Source organism: Acipenser ruthenus, chromosome 8, assembly GCF_902713425.1.
Source record: "Acipenser ruthenus chromosome 8, fAciRut3.2 maternal haplotype, whole genome shotgun sequence".
NCBI classification, from domain to species: Eukaryota; Metazoa; Chordata; class Actinopteri; order Acipenseriformes; family Acipenseridae; genus Acipenser; species Acipenser ruthenus.
Window position 1 is genome coordinate 43,218,567 of NC_081196.1, and position 14,245 is coordinate 43,232,811.

Consider the following 14,245-nt stretch of genomic DNA (forward strand, 5'->3'; position numbering starts at 1 on the left):
GACAGCTGCCCAATCATTCGTGAGCAGAGGTGGGTGTTAATATGCCAGGTAAGCACTGAATTTCGCCGACTGTTATTGAGAAAAATAATACATTTCAGTATTTAGAATTTAATTTTCTCTCCCTATATTTTTTTTAATTTCACCAGACAAGGGAAACACCATAGTAGATTTAGTTACGAATCCACTTTCTCTGAATAATTGTACTGGAGATGAGCTATCTTTAAAACAGAGTAGTGCTGACAAATTTGCCAAATTTGTCTGTGTAAACATGAAACGTGGAGAAGTGAAACTACGTTGTAAAACTGAGGCTGCGTTGAAACTTACTTCAAATCAACACATTCCAGTGGCAATATTTAAAGAAAGCGGTGCTTGGAAATGGGAACACAACAACCAAAATGGTCTTAACGGAGAGCTTGTTCTAAAACAAAGAGGTATTTACATTGCTTCCATATTAAAAAGTGACTGAGAGTGGTGTTCTGGTCTATGAAGCTTGTGACTAAACACTGGTTATAATGTACCTAGATGTATGAACATATGGTTTCCTACTGAATTCATATTGAATCACACACTTATTTATACAAAGTCCAAACAATATTTTATCAAGAAAAGGAACTTTTTTAAATTAATAAAACTACTCCTATTACATATACACATTTATGACTCACCACTGAAAACGCTGAAGTCCATTTGATTATCAGCAATCCAGTTTCAGTAGCTGGGTGCTGCTGTTGATTGCTGCTTTCTAATTTACTCTCAAATGTAGGTCAAGCTTTAATAAAGGAATACAATATGTGCTGTAGATCTATAGGTGTTTACAACACTAGGTCTGTGAATCAGTGTGCAGTCTTTCCAAAGGGAAGCAATCCATCCTGATTAGAGTTACTGGCAGGGCCTCCAAACACAAGGCGGATGCCAAATTGCTTGCAGGTTCCTCATCCATAATTCATGGGATGCATTTTCTCCCTAGCCCTGGGAATTTATAACAACGCTGACCTGCGACCTTTCCCACAGATTAGGTCAGAATAATTCATAAGGTGATAAATGAAGCAAGGTGAAGCAGATGAGCCTTTGTCATCGGGGCTCTCTAAGAAACACTCATTTACCGTTTACCCGAGTAGATCTACTCCCAGGCCAGTCCCACTGCCGGGCTTCATTTCAAATGCAAAAACCAATCCAAGCAAGATTACAGCTTTCTGTAGAACAAGCACTCACAACTCCTGAGGGGAGAGTCCAGTATTTAATGTGCTTCTTGCTGAAGCTGAGCATTCTAAAAGAAAAGCTTTACAAAGTACAGAGGTTTACGATATTCAGATCACAGATCCTCCTCATTTTATACAGCATATTGCGTCCATGATACTTAACATTATAGCTTCCCACAGGTTAGTGGTGGGAAATAGTGCCATTTTTTTGGTTATGAAAAAAATCTTGAAAAATTATAAATATAAAAAACAAAAAGGAACAAAAGCTCATAAGAGATACCGTGAAAATACGAGTTATATCTTTTTATACAATTCTTTCTCACAGAAACCATAATAGTTAAGTAAGTAAGATGTTCCACTCAGGGGAAACCTACGGGTTATAAATACTAAAATAACAAATGAATTTAAAATTATTTTTCCCAAATAGGACCCCACAGACTGAGTTGTAGTTTTTTTTTTTTTTTGTTTTGTTTTTAATGAAAATGTAGAAAACTTGATACACCTGCTGAGAGATGACAGACGTCATGGTAATTGCTGGTTATCCTTCACATGGTTCATTCTAATAAAACTGACTCAGATAATGGGAGCAATTTCTCAATGCATACTGAACCATAATAGTACAGGGGACAAACAACCTACAATAAATATTACTGCAACTGAAAATGCTGATATGCTTGCTGCACACTATCACAAAGTATGCAGCAAAGTAGTCACCTAAGACACACACACACACACAGAGAAACACTGACATCTTTAAACATTGCGTCTACAATGCCAATTCTAATGGTAAACAGTTTCAAATGGCATTTTTATAGATTCCTTTTCATTATCACATGATTAGAGTGGGACGAGGAAGTCTGCATAATGAGCAGCAGTTAGGATTCCTCATGCAAGCTGAAAGATACATTAAGACTGATATTGAGAAAAATGATAATACCAACACATTCCAGATGCACTCTAGAGAAACAGAGCCAGGAAGCACTCTTTAATTTATTGACTTGACATATAGCGTTTTTCTGTGTATTATTAGTGTGGGCTCATTTAGGTTGTCTTGAAGCTTCCTCTATGACCTGCCCTTACCTGAGAGGGTGCGCTGGAGGACAGGTGTGTGGAGTCTCCGATCCTGGCTGCTGCTCGTGGGTCGCTGGAGCTGATAAGGACCGGAGCGCTGATCTCCATGGAGTGCCGATTGTTCATGGCCTGGGCGGCCCTGTGCGTCATGCTGAGCGCTGTGAACGAGTGCCGCTTCTTGGTGTTCTTCTTGCCATCGATGCGTCGGTGGATGGCGCTCATGGCACTAGAGCCATTCAGGGTGGCACTGGCGGCCGAGCATGGGCCATCAGGGGCTGAGGGGTCAGTGCCGGGCCCGGAGGGAGGACATGGCTTGTCCATCTCAATCAACTGCTTCGCTGCCTCGTTTAGCTGTGAAAAGAGGAGGTATATAGTTAATTACGGAGGTACATTTTTTTTACAAAGGGTTTTTAAATATACTCAAGGAAAGAACCCAGTACACATAATGTTTTTTGTCATTGTTATTTATAACTATAGAAGTCAAGAGAAGATTTGTTATTTAATATTAATTTGCTTTAATTTATTTTGTATCTTTAAACAATCAGTCATAACATATATAACAGTACTATTATATATATAGCCTAATTCTAAGACATTGGTCTAATTCACGTCCCTGATATAAATTGACCTCCAAGAGAGATAGAGAGCTTTCGGGTTAAGTCAGAGAGTCCTAATAAGCTGTACACAGTGATAGCAAGGGAACAGCAGCAGTAAAATCCCCCAGACGTTCAATTAACAGGCCATTTTCACTGGCTGCAATCGTCAGCATGGGATCATTACCTCAGTCAGTAAATAATCTGAAACCACTCTGGATTCTGAATACTTTCACTGCTGTGTCCTTATATAATCTTCCAAATTAAGAGAGATACTGCAAGTTTATACCCCACCTACAGAGAAACAGCTAGACCTGCCCAGCCACTGACAATTCATATATATATGGGTCAGAATATATTATGACACAATAATATGTCTTGATCAGTTTTGAGCCGTAAGAAAGTGTTTGTGAACCATTCAAATAAACAATGCTGTCTTCCTGGGTATTTGTCTGGGCTTCCAAATGAAGTCAACCATCTCTCTGTGAGTTTTCCATTTATGACACATTTTAACTACAGTAGATTAGGATTTAATCCCATGATTTACGTGATATCCTTGATTCCTGCATAACCCCTAGGGTATACATACCTCCATAAAAAGAGGTGACATCTGTTCTGCTGAAAGGATTTAAAGCTTCATCATTAAATCATAAGGCACATAAAAAAGATGTGTTGCCTTTATGATTGCATTATCTGTATATACTGATTTTTGTTTACTGCTTAGATGTTACGAATCCTGCCCCAAATAAATCCAAGACTGCTCTGGTCTGAGCAGGTGAAATTATAATTGTCTGTCTGTCTGACTGAATTTATTCAGGAATTCAGGAACTATTAGTAGAAAAAAAGCAGGCAGATTGGTCCAGATTTATCAAGGTCTTTATGCCAAAATGCAATTTGCAACATTTTTTGCGACAGCAAAACACAACTGTTAATGTTACATTAGTCCTGCCTGAAAACCTTCAACTGGATTCGGGGACTAGCTGTTTGGGTGGGCAAGATTGCTATGTTCATGTGGAGTCTGGGGTGAAATTCATTACTCAAAAAACATGAACATGTATAATTATTTGTTACTTAAGACATCAGTCTGTTCTGTCTACGAGTGTGAAATCATGCATTTACAATGGCAGAATATTGCTAGGCAACTAAAAAAAGGCTCCCAGTCTATAATATATTTCTATTAAACCTAGAACTTGCCAACAATTGTTATTATTATTACTATTATTATTAGTTAAATAAATCAACTGCACACTTGTGTATGACAATCTGTAATATGATTATTGTGTAAAACATCTGGAAGCTTGTGACAAAGACGGCTGCAGTGGGTGACGTCAGACCAGAGATTTGGGGTTTTGGTGAAGCTGAGCGCGTCATCGCGCTCAGCATTTAATAATTATACAGAACAGAAAATAAAAGGGTTGCACACAAAAACAGGACACGGCACTTGAGCCAAAATAAACAGACAAACAAAACAAACATGGTGAGTGAAAACACTTAGTATATTAATTTACTTTACTTTTACTCCTCTCTCTCCCGTTCTCCACTCTCGAACACCCAACCCAGAGTGAGTGAAAACATGCTGCTTTTATGCAGTTGTACCGAGACTCGATTGCTAGTCAATCATTCAATTGGAATCTCAGTACAACTGCATGTGAATTAATTAAAGTGCACTTTCCCGTGTTCACATACTAATACTTTAAATGCATGTGATGTGATGTGCCATCCTCGTGCCTAAATACAAATATACAATTTAAATACTCATGCTGCACACGCCCATTTATATCCCGTGTACCAACTACAATACACCAACATTAACACACGCAACATACAACATATAACACACAAATGCACACAGGGGCGGGGCACATTGCCACAAAGCTTTATAACATTTTATATGAAAATGTTTGTGATAAACTGTGACACTGTTTTGGAAAGTGTTGAGATAATATAAACTTGTCAGGAATTAAGAATATAATGAAGGCTTCGGAGAAAACCTTTGTTAAGATAAAATAAATGTCTTAATTGTCATTTTAATAACATTTTTTTAATAACATGCAAATTAGATGTCAATTAACACTTATTAATCCACCGTGATGGGATAACTGCACCAAAAGCAACACATTGAAATAGTAATATCTAATTTGGCAAAATACTGTGCAGAGATTATTTCTGGATATATTCTCTAATATTTGTGTGATGCAAATGAACACAGTATTGACTACTATAACTACAAAAAAATAGTAGCTTAGCAACTGTGCTGTAACCACTGAGTACTATTTAAAAATGTTTACCATTTTATTTGACAAAATGACATTTCTGTTCTGGTATTTTTTCAGACAATCAGTTCCCTGTAATATTTAAGGTATGCAGTTTGCTATATCTTTCAGATATTCATTACTAAACATCTATTGTTCTGTTACCATAATCAAATTATACAGTAAGACGTTATTTGCGTCACCACCATCCTTGATGATGCTCTTTTCTTCTACTTGTTTTCTATTGTGACACACCTTCACCAAATATTCCACCTTATCTCTAACAAAAATGAAAAAAGGCTCAATGGGTCCCTTATCTTACAAATACTGAATCTGTTGCATCGTTCAGTATTAAACAGGATTATACTGTGTAACATTTCCTAGCACTCCTTTGGGAGCTTAACAATTTTCCATATCCAATTATGGAATCATCCATCCAGTTTGACAGCTTAACTATGATAATGCAAGACCTTCTCCACTGAAGCAGCTGTGGTGAGACAACAGCTCAGCACAATGAAGATCTGAAGAGCCAATGCAACGCTCCCTTCGGAATCCCCAGCAAAGACTGGCGACTTCGCACAGCCAGGACGCGAACCTGCGCTGTATGACTCGCCTTGCGCACCACGCAGCTATGCGTTTATCAGGTGAGCCACTCAGGGACCCCATTTCCTCATTTTTGTTTTTATCTTTCTTTTGCCACATACACACCCAAGGATGAGTGTTTTTTTTTCCTGGTTTAAACTACCATTTAAAGTCTACTATGTGTAGTGTTAGTGTTACAGAGATAGGGCCATACTTTGAAGAATGTGTCTGCACATGTCAGTCTGTACCAGGGTATTAATGGTTTCTGAAAATGTGTGAGTAGATTTTCTTCTTCTTTGTTTCATGGCAGTACTGTTGTACAATGTGATGCTCAGTTGAGTCTCTGACTTCTTTTTTTTTCCTTCCTCCAGCTTTGAATACACTACAAGTGAAGCTGCTGTATGAATAAGAAACTACTTCAAAGAAAGTATGACTCCGGAGAGAAAGAGAAATTTGAAGTTATAGTCGATTAGATACAGATATGCTGCTGGGATATGACAAAAAAAAAAAAGAAAACAGCTGGAGTAACAGAGATCTGGACGACCCTAGTCAAGGAAGAGGAGAGGCTGTGAGTAAAGACATATCATGCATTTCCAGCTAATGAAAGCTAGCTTGGAGCTGCATGGGGTTTTTGTTTGCTATTGTGTAATGATATCGATAAGTGATTCTGCCCCACTCAGATTCTCAATCACGCTCACCTATAGTTCACAGTAATTACCTGTCAGACTGCAAGTGTATATAACAAAGATGGGGGCTGGATAGAGAAATAGACTCACTAGTCTGTCATGCATTTTGAATCTTCCTCAGGTCACATTAGTGAAATAAAAACATTATGTGCTTCACTCAGAATTAAGACGGTGCTGTATAGATTTGTATTTTGTAAACTGCATTCTAAACAATATACATATTTTTCATGGTTTGATATGGAACAGACAACATTCCACAGGCTGGTAACAGGCTTAGATTTGTAACCATTAAAAAAAAGTATTGGAACATTCTAAAGATTAAATTGCTTTTTGAATGCCTATGTTACAACGATTGTGCTCATTTGTCAAAAGTGTAGCCCAACTACTGAGAAATGGCTAGAAGCATTATTTCTGTCCTAGTAGTACAATAGGCAGAAAAATCCGGCAGGCTAATTACTTTCTTTGACATCCTTCTTTATTGTTAGCTTCTTTTGTCCACTCTGGTGTTGCCATTTGGGATGTATTGTGCTTTTTAAAAATTGAGTTTCTGAGCAAAGATCACATACGGTAATTCCACATGCCAATAACAAAAGTTTCCTCTAATAATCAAAGGAATGCTTTTTAAATGTACTGACAAGAGTTAAAGATTAACCTAGTTTGTTTCCGGACTCTATTGATAACACAGTCTGTCAAAGCCATGGTAGTAACAGAACATATTTCTAAAACAATGAAGCAAATGACTGCAGACTACTGTACATACTGATATGCAACTACAGTCCACACTCCTGTACACACTATAGTTCCAGTACTATTCTTGCCCTTATGCAAACAGTACTGTGGTTTTCAAAAGTAAGCCTATGGTAGTATTTTAATTGAAGGACATGTCAAGCATTAAAAAGTGCGAAAACAGGGTAATATGTGTGAATTCTGAACACTTTCAAAAGGGAATTGCTGACACTGACATGGGTACCATAGTTACACATGCTATTGATTAAGAGGGATGGTTAATCTGTTTAAAGACTAGGATTTTTCTGGTCTGTCATTAGCAAGTTTTCTTGAAAAATAAAAAATAAAACCTGTAATAAATCCATCTCTCACTAAAGACTGACAGTCTGTCAAGTGTGGGCAATAAGTATGAGGTCTCACTCAGTTTTGTCCAGTGTGTTTTTTTTGCCTCAGACAAAGTCTGTCTTTACTCTTCTATGCTTTTCATCGTATCATGAACTACTGACCTGACCAATCCTGATTTACAAGATCACGCTTGCTATACGACATAGCAAACAAATATGCCTAACGCATACAAAATGTAAAATCACGGTTGTATAACACAACCATTATTTGTTTATTTAGCAGACGCCTTTATCCAAGGCGACTTACAGAGACTAGGGTGTGTGAACGATGCATCAGCTGCAGAGTCACTTACAATAACGTCTCACCCGAAAGACGGAGCACAAGGAGGTTAAGTGACTTGCTCAGGGTCACACAATGAGTCAATGGCTGAGGTGAGATTTGAACCGGGGACCTCCTGGTTGCAAGCCCACTTCTTTAACCACTGGACCACACAGCCTCCATAACCATCATTATCATACCAGGAGTGGACATCACTTATAAATGATCTAAAGGTAATGACCTGATGAGGATATTAACGTTGCTATAAACCAATTTTTTAATGAAGGCATTTTTAAAATGTGTTTCTAGGTTATATTTTGGACTGGGTCTCTTTAGACTGCTTGAAATTTGTTTGCAGGAATTCTAAAGTGCCGTTAGCTTGAGAAATCTACTGGTGAGAAAATGGCTGCTCTAATTAAAATGTGATTTTCTGAGATGATCCATGAGCAGGGTTTCAAATAAAAAAAAAAAAAACAGTTCTCATACGCACACCATCATAACTCCTGCAGAGTTGGCCATTTCAAATTGGGAGAAAAACCGGGTAAAATCAATTGGCGACTACTACATTAAAACAAAGAAATAAACAAAAAAGATTTTATACATAAGACCCCAAACACTTTTGTTATCTTTTTGTACCTAGTAGACCACATTTTCAGTTCATTGACTAAATAATATACGCGACTACCCGCTGATCCAGGGGCTGGTTGCACTAATGAGAACAAAAAAAGAGATCGGATCCGAATTCACTGGAGTCGGATCATAAACAGATGTTGGATTCAATTCTGAAGCTACACGCAGCGTAACTAGGGAGACTGAACAATGAGAACGAGAAGCGAACACATCTGTTTGGCTCGAAGTTTCAATACCCCGGCTGTCAAGTTTATATACAGCCTAAGATCACAATAATGTTACGAAGAAATGGCAAATAAAAAATAATAATAATATAAAAACATGTTGATTATATGCCACTCTTAAAAATGTAAGCGGGCACATTATTTAAAAAAAAAAATCTTTAGATATAATAGTGCTGGGACAAACACAGGATTTTCATGTTCGGATATTCCCTCATAATTTAAATATTCGTTAGGATATTCGTTCATTTTTCAGAAAGTAATAACATCCATTATATTGCTCTGAACGCAGGCATTGACTTCATAGCAGCATTTGCGGGGGGCGTGGTCGTGGCCCGTGTGTGTGTGCCTTTATTTTACAGCAACACGTTCAAATAGAAAAATATCCCAGGAGTAAAGAATACATTGTGTAGGACTGTGATGGAGTACACCCCACCCCTGTATTATTTGTATATATGTATGTTTTGTATTATTATTGTTATTATTGTTATTGTATTTATAGGCGGGCAGACGAAGCCATCCGTCCCAATCATTATTGTGTTTATGTGCGGGCGGTCGAGCACCGTCCGTCTTTTATTATTTACTGTTTGAGGCTGGTGAGAGAGCCGGTCTTGTAATATGTAGTCGTGGGGATGGGGTTAAAACCCCTTCCCTAGAACTCTCGTGGGAATGTGGCTGGAGCCTTAATAAGGTAATTTATTAATAGGTAATTAAGGTTCCAGCCACGAATATAAAAGACCCACTCTCGGCTCAGTGGGGGTTGGATGTTCGGAGGAGGAGCGAGAGCGAAAATTGAAAAAACGAAACGTACAGGATCAGTGAAGGCATTTGCCCAGCCTGACCTGTATTGGCTGTTTGATTTTTTGTGTTCGTGATTTTGTTTTGTTTAAATATATATTTTGCTCTGTGAGAACAGTGTTTGTATTTAAACTTTTTATTTTATTTTTGTATTTAATAAAGATGGTGCAAACGCCATTGCACCTTACCTGCAGTATCTGTTTCAGCTCCTGCTTCTGGCCTGACGTCACCACAGACGCCATCCTGTCACAAGGACTTACTTTACCTCAGTGAATTAACTACAAAACAAAGGATGCCAAATAGCAGTTCAAGTTAAACGTTGTTTTGTTTATTTTCGAAATAAATAGTCCATAAAGTTGACAACACATTTTATTTATTTATTTATTTATTTATTTATTTATTTATTTTTCATTCCTTGTCATTGCCGTTTCTTCATAGTAAACAGTGGCCATCGACACATTTTCATAAAGTAATAACATGAGGATTTACTTGTGCTTTTTTGTAACTGAACAAGCAAATGAAAACTGAAATTTAACTAAATTAAACACTTCAAATGAAACAAACGTGGAAATGGCGTTGTAAAGTGAAGGGGAAAAAAACTCACCGTTTTGGTTCTCATTTATTACATTCCACATAACAGAACAAAATAGATTTGCAACAAAATATACATACTATATGCAGTCTATATAAAAATCACTACACAACATTTTCAGCAAGTTGGGCACTGATTAAGTGAGGCATTTCAGAATGACGTGCTTGCCTTTTTTCTGTCCCATGAGATTCTGGCTCGATCTAAAGCAGCACAATGCATTTTTGTCCCAGGTGGCTTTCCATAGAGATCACTATGTGTGCGTGCGTATAATCTGGTTTGTTTACTTTTTGCTGTCTAAAACTTTTAAATAGAGGCTCGAGAGCAGCTGTGTTGATCCTGTGTTTATATATATATATATATATATATATATATATATATATATATATATATATATATATATATATTAATCTCACATGACGTTCCTTTTCATTTTCCATTTTTTGAAACTGTCACGCAAATTCTGGTGAGACTGTAAATAAGAGCAAGGTAGTTTTGTCATTTCTAGCAAATATGAACATCTGATTTTTGTATCTGAATATTCGCTAATAATATAATAATATTTAATGAGATGTTATGCAGTAGTCATAAAAGCATTAAGAAAACATACACGTTTTATATAGTATAAAGTCATCTAAAATGTAAAAATGACCACAGGAGATATACTTTGGTTTTGATTGTTTTTATTTAAAATGTGTTGAGGAATTTATTGTTCATGTAATGTACTGTGTAACTTCCCCACAAAGACCAAAGACAAACGTTGGCCGTTCAAAGCTCACATTTATTCCAGGTTAACGATAGTACACTTTTTAACCAATCTGCTCATATGTCTGGAGTCCATTTAGTTCTAAAAATGATTAATAACATTTTTTAAAAGACCTACTGTAAACTTCTGTTGCTGCCAATTTACTAGTCCATGTTCTTTCCATTACCACTCCAAGCCATAGTCTGACCTCTCAGGTCGGACTGCCACCTTCATCACTGTTGCAGGTATTAATCAATAAATAATACAGACCTTTATTACAAGACTATTGAACTGACATGTGGCTTATAAACCCAGGCACATGCAATTCCTTTCCTCTAGAATAACGTACTTGTATGCCGATAACATTGAAATCACCTCACACACTGAAGTCTTTATGGCAACGTAATGACTCATTTATTTTATTCTTAAACTCTTTTTGTCCTCTGTCGTTCTTTCATCAGCAAGACCAGTATAGGTTAGCTATAAAAAAAAACTTTTTCCTGCAGTTTTCTATCACTGCATTACATCATCTACCTGGCTATACAACCATACATTTGGCCTATGCTTTCAAAGGCATTTTAAATGTATCTGTTACTGTAATTTCTGCCCCATCTGCAACTCTGGCAACTGTGAGTCAGTAAATGGAAAATCTCTATACAAAACTTTATTTGGCATGGCAGGGAGAAACCACAATCACTGTGCTTACAGATTGAAATGATGATGAATTGTAAATACCAGTGCGAGACTAACAAGTTCAGTAGTTATTGGTTAAAATTTGAACATTTCCAGAAGGTTACAGATAAAACTCATGTCCTAAATCAGTTAAGGTTAGAACTAGTTACATGGTTTGTTACAATGAAAAACATATGTAATGGTTTCCTGATAAGCACACAGCAATAAAATGTATTGTCCTCATGAAAATATGTTGATACAGAATGAGTCCTTACCTCTACGTATAGAATAGGGAAGATTCCAATTTTATCTCCCAGCATTCCCTCTGCCCAGTTGTCATCCACTCTTCTTATCACAATAAGAATTTCATCCTTGATGGTAAGAAAACAACAACAATTTGAGTAAAGGCATTGTCCACTCCTCAAACATAGCCCACTCTTTAAGTCCAGAAGACAGTGAGTTGGTCTCTGAACCTGAAGACCGTGGCTCATTCTTAGTCACTACTTTGTGTTGGGGATGGTCACAGGCCTTCCTAGCAAAAGTACAGTATGTTACGGGGTGTGCAATGTATTACAACTAGAGCTTTATCAGTCAGGAACCATTGCTTGAAAACACCAACAGTGGATCATTCCAGAGATTGTTCCAGATATTTGGTACTTTTATTGCTGGAAAAGATTAAATGTGATACAGCCATCTAAAATGTCTTTGCATCAGGTATCTGGTAGCTTGTATCAGGTTGCTTGTATCAGGTAGAATTGATATCAAATTCAAATAAACTATACTGTTTAATTTAATGTTACATTATAGAAATATATGGTATAGGGTGCTGGGTATGATGCGTGCTGATTTTTACCAATTCTTAGGTAGTTACTCGGACCACTCTTGGAGCATATAGCATCTTATTCAGTTTTCCATTTATATACACATTCTCATTGGGCGCGATTCACAATATTTTACTCAACCAAAAGTAATCTTCACAAACTCTAAAGAAATAATGGTGTTATGAATACTAAATCTTTTTTTAATTTCCCAAAACAGGCTTTAAAAAGCCTGTGATTAAAGAAAAGGCATGCTTCGGTGCTATTCCAAACGAAGGACATGGACCAGGTGTCAATTGGTAACCTATTTTCCTTTCAAGAGAAGCAAATGTTAGCCTTTAGGCGTAATTCGGGGGATGACGTAGAGGGCTCTCTCCCGCTTTGTGCTGCTTTCTTCTTATCCTATATCCTTTTCTTTAGCCAGTCTTACCTTCCCTCCGTGGCGTCCTGCCCGGTAGCGTCTGCTGATCTCTTCTGGGTGGAAGCTGATCCCAGTTCAGCCTCATTTAGTATTTCCAGCCAACCACAAAATGCAACGCTCGCCTCGTCAATTATTAGGGCATGGCCAGCGCTGCTCCACATATGTTATTGGCTGCCCCTCCTGTCTATCTCTCTCTTTTTCTACTTTAACCCAGCACTATTTCCGCTTCCTTGTCTGTGTTTGTTTTTTGTTCCTCCTCCTCCCCACCTCTGCTCCTTTCTATATCGCACTGTCCGCACAGGGCTCCCTCAGGGGGGGTAGTGAGTCTCAATCCCCCGGCTGGCCGGGTCGGCCTCTTGTCTCAATCACTGCCACCCGGCTGTTCCTCACGGGCCTGAGGGGACCCCCGGCCACATCCTATTCTTCTGCTGCTTATGCGCTAAGCCTTCCAGGCCTCAATCTTGCTGTCCCATCTCCTCTCTTCAATTTCAGGTCCAGGACCATTTCAGCCCCCTCATGCAATAGGCCAAGCCTCCACCTGCCGAGTGGGCCCCGACCGAGGGGGGGGGGGGGGGGGGTTCTCTGTTTTTGTCTCTCCTAAACGGACCAGAGACACTTCCTAAGCTCTCCACGCCGCCCAGCTGCCAGCTTAGCTGCCTGAGGATGCTGCATTGAGTTGCAAAGGATCTGTCCTTTTGTCCTGTTCGTCCCCTTCCTGTCTCTTGCTTCACTAAACGCCCAGCAGCCAGAGGATGCTGCCTGACCCGTCGGGAGCGAGAGTCAGATTTGTTGTATGTTATGTGTCTAAACTTTGCTCTTTCTCTCTCACTTTTACGTCACCCAGCAGTCGAAAGGTGCTGCCTGACCCGGCGGAAAGTGTTTATATCTAATCCTTTGCTCTTCTCGTGTCTCCCTCTCTACGTCGCCCAGCAGCCAGAGGATGCTGCCTGACCTGACGAGAAGGGAAATCTCTTCATCTACCCTATCTCATCCTGCTATCAGTATCTAACCTCAATGTTACTAAGCACCATTCCCAAACTCCATCCCTTAATCTCGCCATCCCTCTCAAACTCGTCTCACTCTTAAACTCTCAAATCTCTCGTCCCTCTCATGCCTCCTAAGCAACCGGAGAAATCCTCTCATCTTGTCTCATTCTCAATATCTCACTCCCAATTTCGCCTCCTCTCAAGCCCTCGTAGGCAACCAGTGAAAGTAGAATAACCTTTTTTTTGTCAGTTTGCACTCTAACAAAGTGCCCCACCTTCACCCCGGATTGCCATGGTTCAATCACAGCAACCCCTAAAGAACTCTCCTCCCTCCCGCTCCACCCACCCACTCACATACTTTTAAAAAATAAAACTGCAAAGATCACAAATTATATTATGGCTTCTTCACAGGACATTGGGACATTTGGAGTTGATTGTCCTTGAATTTAAAAGCAGCCTGCACTATTTCTTGCCATCTGTCACAAACTTTCCTTTGTCCCACATGCCCACTCTTCAAGGCTTCTAACTGCTGGGACTCCCAAATGTGTGCTTAAGGATAGCTATTATTGTACACTCTCAAAGTGCAGGAAATG

At 38.6% G+C, this 14,245-nt stretch overlaps 1 protein-coding gene across 1 annotated transcript in view; it reads right to left on the bottom strand.

The window, feature by feature from the left end:
- Positions 1-14,245, bottom strand: part of LOC117406638 (E3 ubiquitin-protein ligase SH3RF3-like) — a 138,231-nt gene that overhangs the window by 27,317 nt on the left and 96,669 nt on the right. Inside the window, exons 4-5 of the mRNA XM_034010817.3 lie at positions 11,703-11,798; positions 2,280-2,621 (exon numbers count right to left, since the gene is read on the bottom strand). Coding sequence (XP_033866708.2) covers positions 2,280-2,621; positions 11,703-11,798 — 438 coding nt within the window. The remainder of the gene's footprint in view (positions 1-2,279; positions 2,622-11,702; positions 11,799-14,245) is intronic.